Source organism: Podarcis gaigeae, assembly GCF_964106915.1.
Source record: "Podarcis gaigeae genome assembly, chromosome: 3".
Taxonomy (NCBI): Eukaryota; Metazoa; Chordata; class Lepidosauria; order Squamata; family Lacertidae; genus Podarcis; species Podarcis gaigeae.
The window spans coordinates 71,713,342-71,733,378 of NC_139680.1; the positions used below are offsets into that span (position 1 = coordinate 71,713,342).

The 20,037-nt window shown below is 42.3% G+C and overlaps 1 protein-coding gene and 1 long non-coding RNA gene across 11 annotated transcripts in view; both read right to left on the reverse strand.

The window, feature by feature from the left end:
- PDE10A (phosphodiesterase 10A) overlaps positions 1-20,037 on the reverse strand; it is a 188,043-nt gene that overhangs the window by 124,087 nt on the left and 43,919 nt on the right. For 9 of the 10 annotated variants that reach the window (XM_083732274.1, XM_083732271.1, XM_083732289.1 and 6 more), the window contains exon 2: positions 18,416-18,484. The exons of the other annotated variant lie outside the window; for it this stretch is intronic. In XM_083732274.1, coding sequence (XP_083588400.1) covers positions 18,416-18,443 — 28 coding nt within the window. In that variant the 5' untranslated portion in view covers positions 18,444-18,484. The remainder of the gene's footprint in view (positions 1-18,415; positions 18,485-20,037) is intronic. 10 annotated transcript variants of the gene reach the window in all.
- LOC310841676 lies at positions 3,579-15,861 on the reverse strand. Its single transcript, XR_014562681.1, has 2 exons — positions 15,684-15,861; positions 3,579-14,411 (listed from the first exon to the last, which is right to left on the reverse strand). It is a non-coding gene; the product is annotated as an uncharacterized lncRNA (long non-coding RNA).

The window sequence follows — 20,037 nt, forward strand, 5'->3', positions numbered from 1 at the left end:
GCATGTGCCTGATCTTCACAGGTTTGTCATAAGGTCTGGAAGGAGCCTTCTGCATGAACAGAGGTATACACACAGAACAGCCATCCTGAACCTGGTGTCCTTCAGAAGGTTTGGACTACAAATGCCATCAACCCCAGCCAGCACAAGCATGCTGGCTGAAGCTAATGGGAGTTGTGGTCTGGAGGGCACCAGGTTAGAGCAAGTTAATGTAGAGCAGTGTTTCCCAAGTTTGGGTCTCCAGCTGTTTTTGGACTACAACTCCCATCTTCTCTGACCACTGGTCCTGCTAGCTAGGGAGATGGGAGTTGAAGTCCAATAACAGCTGGAGACCCAAGCTTGGGAAACGCTGGTGTACAGCAAGGGAAACCGCAGAATCTTAGAGTTGGAAGGGACCCCAAGGGTCATCTAGTCCAACCTCCTGCAAATCTCAGCTGAAGCATCCATGACAGATGATTAGGGATGATCAGAGAAAAGGTGGAACTACTCAACACCTACTTTGCCTCTGTCTTTACCCAAAAGGAAAGCAATGCCCAACCTGGTAGTAACAGAATACATGATGTAAGGAGGGAGCTGCAGCCCAAGATAGAAAAAGAGGTAGTAAGGGAACACCTAGCTCAGTGGCGGAGCTTCATGCTCCAGCACCAGGGGGCGGGGAGCAGGTGGGGGCATGGCTGGCGTGCATCCTGGAAGCGTGGCACCCAATGCAGGCGGGGGGCAGCCGCGATGGCCCCCCACCGGGATCGTGCTGCTGGGGATGGTGCGCTCCCCCCACACTCCTCTTCCTCTGCCAGTGACCTAGCTACTTTAAAAGAATTCAAATCTCCAGGGCCTGATCAGATGCTTCTAAGTGTACTAAAGGAGCTTGCGGTGTAATTTCAGAGCCTTTGAGATTTGCCTTATTGTCAGTTCTTGTTTTTTTTTAATCAGTTCTGTTGTTATGATATGGTATGGTTTTAAACTTGTACCAAGTTTATATTACACATATGTTGGATGATGCCTTTGGAGGCTTTCTTTTAAACATGTATTTGCAAACAATAGATTGTACCCAACTAAATTCTCCTCAGAGTAGACCCATTAAAATGAATAGGCCTAAGTAAGTCATGTCTTTTAACTTCAATGGGTCTACTCTGGGCATGACTAGCCCTGGAGTCAAACCAATGCAAATTAATAAATGCACACTCTACACACACTTTTTCCTCTAATTGACCTTCATATAATTGCTGTATCACATGTGTGTCCTCACATATCAATATGAACCAAGTATTGTTCAGAGTGGGTGACAATGTTTCTTTCCCTCGCTTGCCCTCACAACAACCATCCAAGGGGAGGTATCAGCTTTCTCATTTAGCAAGTGAGGAACTGAGATGGGGGAAGGATGGCTTGTTCAGGTCCTTGGCTCTGGGTTGCTTTTGAGATTACATTTTCCCCACAATGCAGAGATAATTTCCATATAGGAAATGTACACAGCAGAACATCTGACTTGCAGAGTATATGTGCTTTTGCTGTTATGAGCATATGCATCAGACAATAAATACATACATTGGGGAAGATGCAAGGAATGAAGCCCTCAGCTTGGTACACAAATCCTAATCTTATTAAGTCAGCCCTGCTAAAAAGCTATCCAGTTAATAATGCTTTGAAAATTAATGCAGCTACATTGTCATTTTTCTTTCTAGAACTGCTGTGAAAACTTTGGTGGCTCTGAACTTTCAACGCTACTGGAAAAATACTGCTTCCATTAGCATGGATTGGAAGACCAAATATGGAATTTAACTCAACAGGATCATTGCATAACTTGGAGAAGTTATTTTATTTTAGGAACATTCAAAAGGCAAAAGGCGAATGGTCCATCATCCAAACATTATGGAAAATGAATTTTGCAGGCAAGCTCTTCTAGATATTGGAATACCTGTTGCTAAACCTGAACTGCCAAAAACAACACACAAAATGACTGTGGTTTATACTGAAGTATCCAATTACTTAGAACCTAATAAAAACTTTTATTAGGCACAACAATAAATAGCATCGTAGAAGCGCTTTTGAATAAGCAGGTGACAGAGTGCTGATGGATCACTAGGAAGAATGGAAGAAGGCATTAAGGGTTACCAGAATGAAATGGTTTTCTGTGATTGTTGTTGTTGCTGCTGCTATTTATATCCTGAAGTTCAAGGCTGGCAACAACATCTCATAACTCACCACCATCACCAGCAACCCTAGGAAGTTGTTCTTAGCATCTATTTTGATTTCAGAAGGTCCCGGGTTCAAGCCCCAGCATCTCCAGCTAGGGCTGGGAATATCCCTAATCTGAAACCCTGGTGAGCGGCTGCCAGTCTGTGTAGACAATAGTCAGCTAGATGTACAAATGGTCTGATTTGGTATAAGGAAGCTTCCTATATACACGATTATTCCTAGTTTACAAAGTGGAGGAACTGCAGCAAAGAGAGAGTGCCATGGTCAAAGCTGTTCAGGCCTAGACAATGATTTGAACACTGACCTGTCAATACCAAGTCTAAGGGGCATTCATGGGGAGGGGGAAAAGGGAAAATTTCAACAGTTTAAAATGCATGTGCATGTGATGACTGTGCACTGAACATCATGTTCATGGCAGAGGTGCATGTGGCAGAGACCTGGGGCTCATCATGTCTCCCCATTGCATGAATATGTAGTAGAGAACAAGAGGCTGTCATTGTGTAGTAAGTCAAGTGGCCATAACTCTACTTTGGGGGCATTTTTTTCCCACCGTCACAAGGGAGCAAGGGGTACTTTCTGTGATGAGCTAGAGCCAAGCTGAACTTTTTAAAATTAAATACCTCTAAAAATATATGTATTTGTTTTTTAAAAAGTATGCTGCACTTTCTTGACAGAAGTGTGCATGCACACAAAAGCTCATACCAAGAACTGACTTAGTTGGTCTTTAAGGTGCTACTGGAAGGAATTTTTTTTGTTTTGACTATGGCAGACCAACACGGCTACCTATCTGTAACACAAATCTGTTAACAACAACATTTTGAAAAACAGTGGGCTGCCTCCAAATTACGTTGGTTGAACTCAGGACACACAGAAGTTACTTAGGACAAGTTTAGTCATGATGACTTTGCTTAATTAAGTACCTTGCAGGTCAGTCCTATACTTGACTATTTAAAAGTAAGCCCCACTGAGTTCAATGGGACTGAATCATAGATAAATGTCTTTCAGATAACGGACTTGGTCTGGGTTAAAACCAGTTAAGAATCAAACTGAGAAACACATTACTGTAAAACAAATTTCAGTGTTTTGAAAGTTTGGGGGAGGGGTGTCTGAACACCATCAGTTTTTCTTTGAAATAGGTATTTTGTGGTATCTACAACAGTTTCTTAGATTTTCAGATATATCTATAGGCCCCAAAAGACTGGAGACCTCTAGATTAGAGAGAAATAACAACATAGGCATTGATAGCTTTCTCCTCCATGAAGTCATGGTTTCAGCCTAAAACACAACCTCGATCTCCTCAGAGAAAAAGTGGGATGCAAATTTGGAATAAATTCATAACCAGAGTTTATTATAATTATCCATGTCCTCTTTTAATTTATATTTATTAATTTATTAAATTTATACCCTGCCTTTCCTCCCAAAGGTGCAAAGGGTGGCATCATGGGAGTCTTAATGGAATATCAGAACAGTTTTAGAAACAGCTGCCCCCAGGTTTTCACATACAGATTACAGGTTATAGATTTTCACATACTGGGATTTTCATATGTTAATGCAGATAGGGCCAGCAACAAGTTGAGGAATAAAAGGAAGGAATATTTGAGCAAAAGACAGATGAAAACCAGCTGGTAAAGATTGAAAAGTTGACTCGGGGGAGGTTTCATGTGAAATTAAGCTTAGACTCTTCGCAACCAAAGTGTTTGAGTGACAAGCTGCTTAACTTAATTGCAAGTAAAAATGAAGTTCTTTAAAACTGAAGAGAACGTGAAAACTGCAGTATTGTTAGCTTTAAAAGGAACATCAGAAGGAAAGTAAAGATGATTTTTGAAGCGCATAACGGAATAATGAGACACAAATAGCTAAAAAATATGAAGGATAACAATAAGATTCCCACAATGTGCAGTTGGGCTATAAAAACGCACACAAGCGCAAGCAGTTTCATTTACAGTTATGTAAATATCAGTATTTGAAAGGAAATTAATGAGATGTGCTTTTCTAGACATAAACACAAATGCTGAAAGCTCAGGGTATATCTACACTACAGACATCTACTGCAGCTTTATGGTAGATAGTCATGTGGGCTTGACCTCACCCCCAAAGGCACACTCCTCCACTGTCTCCCAAGACAGGTGCCAAGCAGTCATGTTGTAGAGGGCAGGGTAACCAACACTGCCCTCCAGGATTTTTTGGACTCCCAGCAGCCCCAGTCAGTGTGGGCAACAATCAGGGATGCTGGGAGTTATAGTTCAAACATCTTTAGAGGGCACCATGCTGGCTAACTCTGGTATTGGACTTTGTCTAGGGAGGTTTGGCTTTAAACCCTTAATCAATCTTTCTGCACACTGGGCACCCATGAGCCAGTCGCCATCTTTCAGCCTCACAGGATAGTTGTGAAGATCACATGCTAGCATCTCTTAACTGCACAAAAAAGAGTGTGGTCTCTTTAAAAGATAAGAATAACTGTGTGAAAATTCAAGTATTTAATTTTACCGTTTGTCTGAAAATGTAAAACAAAAACAAAAAACAACCAACCAACCCACACACAAAAATCTCTTTGAGCAAGAATAAGCTTTAGGCAAGCTGCTATTTTCTCAGCTTCAGCTTCCATTTGCATTGCGCTAATAATACTGCTGACCTACCTTTCAGGGTTGCTGTAAGCACTGCTGAAGTAATGTGAAGCACTTCAAATATAAAGCACCTATATATGTTCTAGGATTATTGGATCGATTGATTTGCTTGTTACATTTTGATTCTGCTTTTCTACCAAACGGTGCTCTCTTTTTAGTTTAGGTGGGGCAGTAAATTTTAGAAAAACTTGGAGTAAGTTTGACTTTCGGAAGAATTTATCTACAACCAAGTAGAGCTTCTGAACATGAATGTACTTAGGAACTAGGTGATGATGCTTCATAAGGGGACAAGCATTATTTTCCAATTTCCCATACTTGTCTTTGGGTGCGAGCAGGTGACAATCAAACTCCACCCCCGTTGATCCAGGGTTTTTTCCTCCTTATTTTGATTATATTTGATTATTTGGAATGGCCTGTTTGTTCTACAAGGCAAAGCTGGAAGGAAAGGAAGACCATTGTCACCGTGGCACATTCCTTTTGTCTGACTTGCTTCACATCCTCCTTAATTGCGTAGCTATGCAACTTATGTGGCAGCAAAGTATGCTGCTGTCTGAGGCCCGGGTCAGCCAAAATAAACATGAGAGCAGCGAGAATTAAGGGAAAGTGAGATAAGGCAGCCATAAACACACTGTCCTCAAAAGCACCCACTCCGTCCGGTGGGATCAAATAAGGCCCTCAATCTGGCCTCATTGACGCAATTCCCAACACTTTCCAGGTTTTCAAGTTATCGATAAGGCAGTGAAAGTTAGAGCAGCTGCCCAAAATGGTTTCCCCGGCTTCCTTAAATTGACAGAAGCCTCGAGCGGAGGAAGCTGCCAGCAGTACACTGTTCCCTTTTGCGGCACTCAGACATTCATCTCTGCATGCTTAACCCCATTGTCTTAATGGGGTCAAACATGCATAGCTCAGTGCAGCCTTGCACTGAAGAGGAATGAGGAGGCTTAAGCGTAAGCTTGAGTCAGCTCAAGAAAGTGAAGATGCCACACAACCATATCCACGTTAAGACAGGAAGGGCTTTATAGGGTAACGTTTGATTTTCCTTGTACAATGCTTTTCTACAAACCAGGGACAGTTTGGGGGGTCTCTGTGTTTCCCCACTGCGCTTTGAATGTGTGGTGCAAACAGCCTAAGTGGAAAAATACTTTAATTGTGATTTTTCCCTGTTCCAGCATATCTCCACACACACACACACACACACAAAATTCAGAGACTTTTATGTGTATGTGTGTGCTCTGCAATGGCCTTTGAATTTGGGAGCCATAGAATTTATGTGGGCAGGGAGAGAAGGGATAACTTTTTCCACTGTTGCTTGGAAGATACACCAAATAGTGGCAGTCCTTAACAACTGTAGCAGCATACCTGATACTATGGGAAAGATTATGTACTTGTAAAAATACGCCCCGTCACAAATAAATTCAAGTCGGCAACTGCCCCATATTAACTGAACTATTATGTTCTGCTGTCTCCTCATGATCTGGACAACCTTCATTGGCTACAACCCTAGAGATTTGCCCTGCGGCAGAATGGATAAACAGTTTTCCTGCCAAGTCATTGTGGATTAGCTACAGCGGTGGTGAGGATAGCAGGATATGTGCAAGGGTAAGAGTTACAATGCATATTCCAGCTGTAACGTGAGATGGGATATTTGGAATGAGGCAGCATCGTTTGAAGGAACGTTTACATGCTGTGGAAACGATGCCCAGCATTTGGACTGAGCAGAAGGGCACGTTCAGCGTCATGCTTGTCCTGACATCAAAGCACACTGGTCCCAAACTATTGGTGCTTCAACTCCAAAGATTCCTCCACAAAGCTTTAGATACGCATGCAGATTTATGCTAAGATGGGAGATCACCACAAAGGGAGAAATGGCACGTGACATGGGAGACCAGTGATGAGATTCCCAGTTTGTTTGTTTTTTTTGTTTTTAAACTGGAACACAGGCTTGGAGGGCTTTAATTGCAGCAACTGTGCTGGCATGGGGTGCTTAACCCTTTCCCCATGGGTGTTTTTGTGAGCAGAATCACATATTGCACGGTTCTTCCCCAACTTGCAGTGGGGAAAAACAGACAACCCCCTCCCCCCAAAAATGTCCCTGGTTTGTAGGAAAGCAATGTATTCGTCCACGATTATTATCACAGACCTGGCCTCGGGGGGGGGGGGGAGTTAAGCTAATACAGCTGCTACAGCAATCAAATTTGTAGGTCACCAAAGCAGCATTTCAGCAGTAAACTAAAATTGGAATACTCATTACATGTCTCTTGTGTATTCTTTAGTTTGGCTGTAAATAAAATTATACTCAAATGCAGTAGCAACAACAGTTCAAGATTCTGAAGTTTTATATCTACACTTGATCTTAGCCAAAAGGCCGAGAAGCTAAGTTTAATATCAAATACATCCCAGGTGAAGGAAAGGTAGAGTATTCAAGACTGTGGACTGAATCACACATGGTTTTTAGCCATTACACATTTGATGATCTACAACTCAACGTGTGGAGCAATCCATTGATATACACTCATTTATGTTGACACTGCATGCTCCCCGCACCCCCTGGGATGCTCCCCGCTCCTGGCGCACCCCCACGGGTGGCTAGTCCCACTAGCAGCTAGCTCCGCCTCTGGGTGGCAGGAGAGGCCAAAGAGGTAAATCTCCCAGAGGCCATAAACCTGTGGGGACAAATGGCTGAGAATCAGAAGTGGGAGAGTTCTGTTACACTCAGGTCTTGCTTGCAGGCTTCCCACAGGCATCTGGGTAGCTTCTGCTGGAACAGGATGCTTGACTAGATGGACCATTGGCCTGATTCAGGACCAGTAGGCTCTTCTTCTGTGCTTATTCATAAGGTCTGAATACTTGTGAGAATGCTGAGGAACACCCTTCACTCCCAGAGTACATGGGAGCCGTTCCAATGTCTCCTGTCCCATTTCACTGAACCAGCAGCCATTGGATACTCCTACCCAACGCCTACCTAAGACATTTTGCAAGCAGCAAAGAGTGCTTCCTCCCCTAAGTCAAAGCCCACAGTGCTTAAGGCCAACCAAGTTATCATGGTACCTGAGTCAGAAAGCACCACAATCACTTCTCTTATTCTCTAACAGTATTTTTTTTTAACAAGCAATAATAATAAATTACTGATAGTTTATTATCATTTACCTGAGGCAGCTGCCTCATTCTACCTAATGGCAGGTTCAGCCCCACGTAAAGCTGCTCTCATCAGGAAACAATTCTCAGTGGGTTTTTCCTATGCATGTGCGAAAGGATTTGTTCTGGGGTACTGCTGGTCTGCAGGCAATGCCCTTGAGAGTGTGACCTGCAATAAAACGAATGATTGCCTTATCAGCTGCCAACCGCTCATGCAGGACATTTTCCCTCTGGCATTTCAGTAGCTGGAATGAATTCTGGCTTTCCTGGCTCACTGTGTCAGGGTATGTAGCGTGGACCTGATGAAACTGTGGATGCACTTTTGCCTTTTCCAGCTCATTTTCATTGGGATCTCATGTGTGACCTCAGCAATTGCCCAGTCAGCAAAAGAGGCCTTAGTGAAAGCATTATTCCCCATCTGAGGATGATTGACATTTCTGTCTGCAAACTATCTGCCACATTAATATGACCTTGTCTCTATTTTTAGTGCCATACATTTTCAGAAAAAGGGTCTGCTCTTTTGACTTTCTCTGTCAAGGGCCTGAAAGTGTGGTTTGACCCTTGGAGCCAAACAAAGGCCAAGAGATACAAGCTTGCTTAAAGTAATAGCTTGCAGCCAATTACTTCAAAGTCACCTTCCGCCAGCATTCATTCATTCAATCAATCAATCAATCAATCATTTGAAGTATTTATAATCTGCACTTTCATAAAAGTATAACAAGGTGATTGTACAACACTGTAAATACTGGGTTGTTAAAAAGCAGGAATTCCTATTGCAAAGGCCCATCTGAACAATTTCATTTTCAGAAGACATCTAAAAGAAGGCTGAGGTGATTTCTGCCGATGAGTATAACATTATTCATGTAGTGTGGAAAAAGTGGATACAATTTTATCATCTTCCGTATTACTAAGACCCAGGTTCACCCAATTAAGCTAAAGGATGGGGGAGTCAGGATAGAGAAAAGCAAATACTTCGTCCCACAGTGCGTAACTAAACTCTGGCATATTCCGCCACAAGATGTAGTGATGGTCCCTAACGCAGACAGCTTTGAAGGGTGATAAGACCAAATTCATGGAGGATAGGGCTATCAAACGCTACTAGTCATGATGGCTATATATTTCCTCCTGTATCAGATGCAATGCACTTCTGAATATCAATCATTTGGGAGCAGGCAAACAGAAGAGTGAGGTCATGGTCGTGCCATAGGAAGAGAGGAAGAAGCTGCCTTATACCAAGTCAGACCATGGGTCCACCTAGCTCAGTACTGTTGACACTGACAGCAGGTCCTCAGGGTTTGAGGTAGGAACCTTTCCAAGCCTGACCTGGAGGTACCAGAGGCTGAACTTGGGACCATTTAAAAGCAGGGCCAGCCCACCCATAAGGCAAGGTGAAGCGACTGCCACAGATGGCAGGTCCACCAGGACAGCAACTCCCTATGTTGGCCATTCTTTTCCCCTTGTTCCTGATGTAGATCTTCCCTGGCAGGGAGCAAGTCTCTATTTCGGGGTCTGCCTCAGATGCCAAAATGGCTTGAGCCAGCACTGTACCACTTAGCTACGGCTTTTTGTGCTGGCCCGCTTCTAATTTGGCTGGTCACTGTGGCGATCACACAGGGTCCCCCCGGATGTTTCACCGTCTATTGATTCCTGTGTCACTACTTTATTTCTCGCTGCCACCACCCAGGCCCTACCTGGTACAATACTGAGCACCGTCAGGGTTAAACTGGAACATAAACTTTTGTTTATTTATTGCAGTTTAACAAGCGTGTGGTTTCATAAATGGTATCGGTCAATTACAAACATGGGGTGCCTATCCAGTCCTATAACTTCCGCTACCTGCTCTCACTCACTAAACCACCTCTCAGATATTTACTTGTCTTCCTAGCTCCTAACTGTTCCTGTCTCAGCTTATTTCGCTACACTAACTCAACCTCCCCACAGACTCTATCCCAATTCACTCCCACTCCAACCAACCACCCAACTCCCAACCAACTCCCCCTTTACCCCTCCCAGAGCTGGTTTTATAGTCCCTCTGACTCCACCCCATGGGTTCTGACTGGGTAACTTGTTTAACTATTTCACCTCCAGCACTCTCATATGTTAACGTCACAGTCACTATGTGAACAGAACACTGGACTGGACTGGACTGGACTTTGGTCTGATCAGTTGGGTTTTTTCTTAAATTCTACAGCTTAAAAAAATGGCCCTACAGCATTCCTTTCCTAATTGATTTCTACATCAAGAATTGGGAACCTGTGGCTCTCCATATGATAATGGCTTAATTCCCATCAGCCCCAAATAGCATGGTCAGAAACAATGGGAGCTGTAGACCAAGAACATATGGAGGGCACAGTTTCATAATTCTGATCTACAGGGATTAAAGATGCAGACACATAAAAAGTCATCTTCCTTGTTTCACATCCTTTCCAGAATTATTCGGGGGAAATTGCCTGTGCTGCTTATGTTTCCATGCAAGTCTTTCTCTTAGCACTTAACAGCTTTCTGACTAATTCTGAATTAGTTTTATGGGGGAGGGGGAAGAAGAAGATGATTTCAGTTTCTCTGCACTCCAAACATTTTCCTGCTTGACAGCTCTGCCAGTGTGGGGGAGAGATCTGTGATGGCTTGAACTCACGAAATAGAAGTTACTTTTGAAATGTCTTAGCTATTCAAATGCAGATTTTGCTAGCACCACGTATCTATAGAATTTCCTATACAAACCTGTGTAGGATTTTATTTAAAGCAGGTGTCTGCCTTTTTCAGCATTTGTTTACATGGCCAAAGAGACACGAACGTGTTCTTTGCACATAGTGGTATGTACATGGCCGACTTGGAATTTCCTCTGTGGATGCAATAATCTCTGCAAGAAAATTATTATGTTCAAAACAGAGAGGACAGAAACAAGACGGTAAATGTAAATCAGCTGAAGGAAGTAACTGTCTTTTATGTCCTGAGAATAATCATCTTGCTGAACCACAATTGTTACACAATTGCAATTTTTAGTGGGTGGTTCAGTCATCTTCCCTGTCAAATTGTGCTTCTGTTGTGTGAGGACAGCACATCTTTCCAGTACCCAATCAGCAAGATACAGTCACTGGGAAAAGTGCATTTCTTCTCCTAGCTACTATGTACTAATGACTATATTGTGAAATTACCCTGAGTCAAATACTGTTCATTTTTTGGCACAATGAAGCGCTTTGGAGGTTAGGAGCTTCCCAAGCTTATCTTTTGATTATTTTTATTTTTCTTCTTTTCCATTCCCCCCCCAAAAAAAGATATTTATTGAAACTTAACATATATACATAATAACCAAAATTCCCAATGATTCCCTCACATAAAATATAATATCTAAATTACAACAGCTACTTAATTATACACTTAATTATAAAACCCACCACCCACCCTCTACTTCCTTCCACAGCAATTCGACTTTCTTTATATTTCTTTCTACCTTCTTTCCTTGCATTCTATAATAAATTATTTTTGTTACATTCTGATTTTTCCTTCTTTCTTTATTGGTTTTGTTATTGCTTACATTTTTTATTCTAAGCCTATTAGCATGTCATTTTTAGAACAATATTTTGACATATAATCTTCGAAATACTTCCACTCCATTCTTAACTTTTGATTTGATTGATATCTTATAATTGAAGTTAATTTTGCCAAAAGAAGCGCTTTGCAGGTTGGGAGCTTCCCAAGTTTATCTTTTTAGTGCTGCCCTCCTTCCAGATAATCTGCTGCTCTAACACCATTCTTGTTTTGTTTTGAAACCACAGCATCCTGATAGTAACAGCAGCATAATCACACAGCTGATTAGCTTTAGCAATCTGACCTAACTTGGGGAAAGTAAGATCATTCAGAATGAGGGAAATGCTCTCACTCTGAATGAGCTTCATTTGTTCTCAAAGGCGTTGTCAAGGAGGTGACTATGTTGCTGCTATGAAGAAAAAGGACAGAGGAAAGAAAAAGTCGTGTTTGGAGCTTCAGCCAGTCACAGCCGCAAAGAGATTCACAATGGATGCTGTTTCCTGAATGCTAGGTGTGTGAAGGGCACAGTGATGAGGGGGTGCCTTCTCTCTTCATTATCTCTGGGCAATCACTGAGTCACTGAAAAAGGAGGGGGCTTTTCATGGCGAGAGAAGAATAAAAGTCTTCAGACCACCCACTGGCTGGCCTGCCTTGGTTTGGCTCAACCCAACTGGGGCCACCCTGAACCTGAACGCTTCAGGTTACAGACTCCGCTAACCCAGAAATAGTACCTCCGGTTAAGAACCTTGCTTCAGGATAAGAACAGAAATTGTGCAGCAGCAGCAGCAGGAGGCCCCATCAGCTAAAGTGGTGCTTCAGGTTAAGAACAGTTTCGGGTTAAGAACGGACCTCCGGAACGAATTAAGTTCTTAACCCGAGGTGCCACTGTGTGTGTGTGTAGTCCCTTCACCCCCACTTTTGTGTCACATCTTGCTCTATGAAGAGCAACACTTGACACGATAAAGGTTTTGTCTAACTGTAGATTGGAGGTGGGTTTCTTATGCACCAAAATCTTTGCTTTTTGCTTTACAACCCAAAACTACATCGGGACATAACTAGAAAGGAGTCGGAGGAAGCCAGAGTTGGCAACTCTTGAAATAATTATTCTTGAATGAGTGAAATAATTCTGGTACCTGGGGGAGGGTTAGAGGTAGAGCCCCCCAGTGCATCATTTGTGGCTCTGTGGCATTTTGCAGGAATGGGGTCTGGATTCAACACATTTCTGTTAACTGAGAATTGTATGTAACAACATACAACACTTTTTTGCAGGCTACTAACTTCTGTGGGCTTATTAGTTGGTTATATTCACCAATGCTGTGCGGCCCAAACAAAACAACACGCTAAGGGGGGAAAGCCTATTGTGTTTTTCTGACAACTGGCCCAGAAACATGCCAGTCAACCCTGGCTCCTCCATCCCACCCGGATTAGCTGAAAGCCTACTGACTGACTGCTCCTGAAAAGCTAATTACACATTCCCTCACATTTGTAGCACATTGTTTTCCTTTCTGTCTGTGTGTGCAGGGTACGCTCATAACAAAACAGCATTTTCTTATTTTTTTCCCAGCCTCCCAAATATTATTCTTCCATGACTCCACTGAATGGATGCGCAGGCAAAAGGGTGTTCAGTCCAGAAGAGAGAACAGTGCAAAGGCAGAGACACAGAAGTCGTGCTGCCCTCTAGTGTACAAAATAGCAATAGCATTTGGAGCACGATATTTTCTATAGAAAGCACAGAAAAGGTAAGTATTTGTGAGGAGATATAATAAAGCACAAATGAAGGCATATTCTTGCCACAATTAATCTATAAGATCCCTCTTTGTTCTCAATGTAAACTCAATGAGCAAAACAGCAATGTACATTTTGAATCAAGTAAAATGGCTCCATACAAGATCACTTGGGTGAAGGTATTTCATTCAGTGTGAGAAAATTTCGTGAACAGGTCTGGTTCTTGCAGTACGCCCATCTTTCAACCCTGTATGTCTTTCGACCCTTCACAAAATATCCTCATGGAAGAAACACATGCAAGCAAAAACAAATGCCCCCTTCTCTACCTTTGCCATTTGTTTGGGCTGGGATCCTAAGCATACTTACCAGAGAGTAAGCCCCATTAAATTCCATGAGACATTCTTCTGAGGACACAATATTAAGATTGCACTGTGAGATTCAGAAGTAAGAGTGTGAAACGAAAGGGGAGACGGGTCAATTGAATCTTTTGACCTCATACTCATACTGTGAGCCCTAACTGGCTGTGAAAATAAATACAAATGCAGAGGAAAGAGAAGATCGGGATGGTGTGCACCACAGCAATGGGGAGGGCAACTGGATTGCAATGGACAATATCACAAAGAGCCTATTTACTTTTTTTAATCCTTCATAATAATTATACAACCATGTCATAAACACAGTGAGATCATTCCTTTTTTATTCATTGAAGGGATTTGTGTCTTTGGCTTGTGCACCTACCACGCAGATCCATTTGTTTATAATAATAGTCACTCTGTGTGCAGAAGCAGTGAGTCGGCTGAGATAGAGGTGGTCCTGATAAATCATGGCATGTAGCCTGAGCCATAGCAGTGAGGAGAGTGGTGCTCTGCCATCCATAAAAGGCATCTCCTCATTGTACAACGTTCTGTGGAGTGTATGCTGCCTGTTCTTATTAATACCCATTCCTGTAGCACTTTAAATGTGGCGAATCCTTTAAAATCTCTCCCTGTTCACCCCAGTCATCCTGTTTATGGACTATTCCTTTTTACATGAGAGCAACCAAGACACAGAAATGGGCCACCCAGCATGTATGTGGTTGTGAAAAGGTTTAACTCAAAACCTTCCAAGCCAAAATTCAACATCCAACCCACTAAACCACAAACAGACCCCTTCTTGTTAAGACTATCCTTCCTGCACACTAATAATAGCATGCACACTTCTTCAGATACACTGAAGAAGTATCTGAAGAAGTGTGCATGCACACAAAAGCTTACACCCAGAACAAAATTAGTTGGTCCCTAAGGTGCTACTGGACCATTTTTTAAATTTTTATTTATTTATTTTGACTGCGTCAGACCAACATGGCCTACCTACCTGAAACTATTAATAGCAGTTTTACATTTCTATTCATTTACATCGGACCATTTGTCAGTTGCTTCAAGCGTGTATGTGTATGTGTGTGTGCAATATTACATTTGCATTCCCTTCCATTGCAGAGCAATAGCAAAGCCGTCGAAACCAAAATAAGCAACAGAAAGAGCATGTCAAAAATGACTCTTAAAATCCTTCACAGAAAGCACAACATTCCCAACCAAACTGTCAAAATTCAGGCACTGATGCACAGAGGAGTAGCAGGGACAACTTTACCTTCCTACCTAGAAGAGAGAGAAATGTCAAATGTAAACAGTCAGAAAAACCTTCAGATGCAGCTCTTGCTACCCAAGTGTATGTGACCAGGTAAAGGTAAAGGGACCCCTGACCACGTGGCCAACTCTGGGGTTGCGGCGCTCATCTCACTTTGCTGGCTGAGGGAGCCGGCGTACAGCTGAGGGAGCCGGCGTACATGTGGCCAGCATGACTAAGCTGCTTCTGGTGAACCAGAGCAGTGCACGGAAACGCCGTTTACCTTCCCGCCGGAGCAGAACCTATTTATCTACTTGCACTTTGACATGCTTTTGAACTGCTAGGTTGGCAGGAGCAGGGACCGAGCAACAGGAGCTCACCCCTTCACGGGGATTTGAACCACCGACCTTCTAATCGGCAAGTCCTAGGCTCTGTGATTTAACCCACAGTGCCACCCGCGTCCCGTTTGTGACCAGAAGAAGCATTAAATACACTGAGGAGGGTGTTGTAGGAATCAATGTGGGGTGGCTCTGCCCTGCTCCACTACCCCAGCCTGCCACTGGATAAAAGCTTCAATTTAAATAAGTCTCTTACCCAGGCATGGTGAGAGCATTTACTAGCAAATCCATAAAACAATTCCAAATTCTCAAGGATCTGAGCTGCAGTATCACCCTTCTTGAAGTGGACTATCTGGATATCGAAAATACTGATCAGAACAGTTTTCAGATCCTCTTTCTTGGGATTGCAATTCATGTTAGGGATGCACCAATGTTCACTTGTTCCAATATGGGAGTGAATGCAATGCTTCGGGGCCACAGTATTCACTGAGCGCTCACACATGCACACACCACATTTCCTGATAGACTTCTGCTTCGGTGCCATTTTCATTAAGCCGGGTCTTCTTCTTGGTACCAGTGATTCCAATCGATAGAGAACCACACAGTACACATAAGGATATCACAGGGCTAGGCAACCAGTCAGACCTGAGAGTGAGGGCAATGCTTCTTTCATCAGCATTGCCCCAAGTTTTGTTCTGATGGGTTTAGCTCCTTTTCTGGCTCTTGGTTCAGTTACAGATAGGTAGCCATGTTGGTCTGCCATAGTCAAAACAAAATAAAAAAATTCCTTCCAGTAGCACCTTAAAGACCCACTAAGTTAGTTCTTGGTATGAGCTTTCGTGTGCATGCACACTTCTTCAGATACACTGAAACAGAAGTCACCAGACCCTTCTATATAGTGAGAAGGTGGGGAGGGGTATTACTCAGAAGGGTGGTGGGAATGGGTGATTGGCAGATAGCTGTGATGAGCCTGTTGACGACTCTTAATGACTGCAATAGGTCTTACAGGAAAAAGCAAGGGGTGAAAAGGTGAAAAATGGCTTTGTCATGTATAATGAGATAAGAATCCAAGGTCTTTGTTCAGACCAGGTCTCTCCATGGTTTTAAGTTTGGTAATAAGTTGCAATTCAGCAGCTTCTCTTTCCAGTCTATTTCTGAAATTCCTTTGTAGTAGAACAGCTACTTTGAGATCTTGTATAGAATGTCCTGGGAGATTGAAGTGTTCTCCTACTGGTTTCTCTGTCTTGTGATTCCTGATGTCAGATTTATGTCCGTTTATTCTTTGGCGTAAGGTTTGGCCTGTTTGTCCAATATAGAGAGCTGAAGGATACTGTTGGCATTTGATGGCATACACAATGTTAGACGATGAGCAATTAAATAGTCCCGAGATGGTATGTGGGATGTTGTTGGGGCCAGTAATGGTGTTGTCCAGGTGTATGTGGCAGCAAAGTTGGCATCTGGGTTTATTGCAGGCTCTGGTGCCAGTGTCCGTGTTAAGTCTGGTTGTAGTATTATTGTGGGTTAGGAGTTGTTTAAGATTGGGTGGCTGTCTGTAGGCAATGAAAGGTCTTCCTCCCAGAGCTTGAGAAAGAGAACTGTCATTGTCCAGGAGAGGTTGTAGATCTCTGATGATGCGTTGTACTGTTTTAACTTGGGAGCTGTATGTGATGACTAGAGGTGTTCTGTTATTTTCTTTTTTGGGTCTGTCTTGCAGCAAGTTCTCTCTGGGTATCTGTCTGGCTCTGTTGATCTGTTGTCTAACTTCATCTGCTGGGTATTTTAGTTCTAAAAATGTTTGCTGTAGATCTCTTAGGTGAGAGTCTCTGTCTGTAGAATTGGAACAGATGCGGCTGTAACGTAGTGCCTGGCTATATACAATGGACTGTTTGGTATGTTTGGTATGTTCTTATCTCATTATACATGACAAAGCCATTTTTCACCTTCTCACCCCTTGCTTTTTCCTGTAAGACCTATTGCAGTCATTAAGAGTCGTCAACAGGCTCATCACAGCTATCTGCCAATCACCCATTCCCACCACCCTTCTGAGTAATACCCCTCCCCACCTTCTCACTATATAGAAGGGTCTGGTGACTTCTGTTTCAGTGTATCTGAAGAAGTGTGCATGCACACGAAAGCTCATACCAAGAACTAACTTAGTGGGTCTTTAAGGTGCTACTGGAAGGAATTTTTTTATTTTGTTTTGGCTCTTGATTGTCACAGCTCCACCTCATCACACATCCTGTTTCTAACCTGAATATTGAATGTATGGAAGATCTGCCGTGCCCCCATTCCTGCGTTATCTAAGTGTTGCATGCAAGTGTGGCAGTGTGGGTTTTCAACTGCTGTTTCCAATGGCTGTTAGCAGCTCAACTCTTTGCTGCTGTTGAGTAAAAGATACAGGTAACAGAGGAAGTAGCATTGCTTTATATCTCTTTAAATTTGTCACAACTGTGTTTGCCAATAGATGCAACAGTAACCCACCCCAATTTACTTCTCCAGCAACCCACAGAACATCAGTGATACATTGCAGCAAAATTCAAATAAACCTAAAATGACAAATATCACCGAAAGATGAAAAAGACAAAATCACTGTGGAGGAAATGAGCAGTTTAGTGAAAGTATCTCTGAAGAATTCCAGGTTGAGAAGAACGTCAAGTTATGAAACTTAAATCACATCATATTAACACTATATGGAGAAGATAACTTGATGAGGCAAGGGCCCTTTATAATAGCTAGGAGTGTAATTCAAAATTATTTTGGCATGTTTCTATTGATATATTTTATTCTATAAGATATAGATAATTAGTTGGGCTGTGCTGAATATTATCCATATTCTCCAGGCCAAAAGCAGTAGATCATAGGGGAAATGCTTGGGGATATTTTAAAAATAATTTGCTTGGATCATCTTTTGTATCCTGTTTGGCACCATTGTTTCCCACCACTGTTTTGACACATTGTTTCTCAACTCTGATTATCCCTTCCTTCTGCTTCCCAGACTGGTCACATGCAGGACACCAGCCAATCGCAATATAGTAAATAGGATGGCGTCACAACGCAAAATAGTCAGATATGGCCATGTGGTTATGTCACTGATAGCAAGAAAGGGCAATAAGAATTAAACAAACATTTTTGGAAGCAATGCCAATGAAGTTGTTTAAAAAACATGAGTGCTTTTTTAACACTGGAGAAAATGATCCTAATAAATTTGGCTCAGCCCTTCTAATTACTGTTATTTTATTAAATTTCCAAATAGCAAATGATTATATACTATACCAGTTAACTGCTGCAGAGTGCGCTGCATCAGGCATTTCTGTGCCACAAAAGTACTTTCTGAGTTTGTTCCTATAAAGATAGCAAACAAAAGAGAAGGGTCACAATATCCTTAGGCAAAAGGTCAGGGAATTCTAGATTTAAATTCTACTGTTTATTCTTCCCCCTTTCAGTCAGCCATTGGTGCAAACATTTTTCTCCTTCACTGTTTGTATTTTATTTTTTAAAAAAATACTTCTACATCACCTTTCTAGGCAATGCCTGTCCAAGGCAGCTTACAGCAGTAAAAAAAAATTACAAAATGTCTAATGAATGGGATATAGTCTCAAGTACCAAGTTGAGGGTTGAACTAGATGACCTCATGGTCCACTATAAAATTACATCATGCTATGCTAGCATAAAGATAACTGCATAAACTTGGGAGACAAAACGAAAGGATATAAAGCTTGCCCACTGCAGCACCACATCATAAATAAGGCATTCCCAGCCAATTCTGTTTTGAAGTTCCTACTTGGATAAAAAGAACTAAATCAAAAACCTTCAGTCAACAAACTACATTGATTTCTGTACAGAATTATTATACAATAGACTTAAAATTCCAGACTTTGGGTTAGACTGTTGACTTGGGAGCAAACAAATCTTGGGCTTAGCAAGTTATTTATGAAAATATTAAAAAGATTCTAATCCATCCTCCAATAAATTATGCCAAATATTAAATTGCCAGCGTAACAGCAAATCTGTCCCCTACTCCTCTAATCCAGGCTGCTTTTCCTTCAAAGCTTATTTCGCTACTAGGCTACACAAACATGTGTGTCTTCCAATCAACCATGTGTTGCAACAGACCGCCTCTTCTTGGTGGGCAATTTAGGACAAGATGCAAAAAGTCTATGAAGAATAGTTAGAAATGAAGCAGTGGTGATCAGCTTTCAGCGATAAAAGTGGGCATTAAGTGCACACTCGCAGTGCAATTAAACATATGTTTACTTGGAAGAAAGGCCCACTCTATTCAATGGGACATCCTCCCTAGTATGTGTGCTTGGGATTGCAGTCTTGGAGTACAGTCTCCTCTTATATGGTCATGTCCTGCTTGTAGGCTTCCCATGAGCATCTGCTTATGAAGAAAATGCAAGGCTGTGGGCTCATCCACACTTCCTAGCTGTCCCATGCCTAGTAAGCATGAGGTTGAGCAGTTGAACTGCCATCCAGCATACTCCTTCAGTCTTGGTTGACTTCTTGGTCCTGTATAGCTGAAGGAGCATCTCCAGCCCCATCATTCAGCCCGAACACTGAAATCCAGCGCCAAGGGCCTTCTGGCGGTTCCCTCATTGCGAGAAGTGAGGTTACAGGGAACCAGACAGAGGGCCTTCTCGGTAGTGGCGCCTGCCCTGTGGAACGCCCTCCCTTCAGATGTGAAGGAAATAAGCAGCTATCTTATCTTTAAAAGACATCTGAAGGCAGCCCTGTTTAGGGAAGTTTTTAATATTTAATGCTGTATTGTTTTTAACACTCAGTTGGAAGCCACCCAGAGTGGCTGTGGGAACTCAGCCAGATGGGTGGGGTATAAATAATAAATTATTATTATTATTATTATTATTATTATTATTATTATTATTATTATTATCATT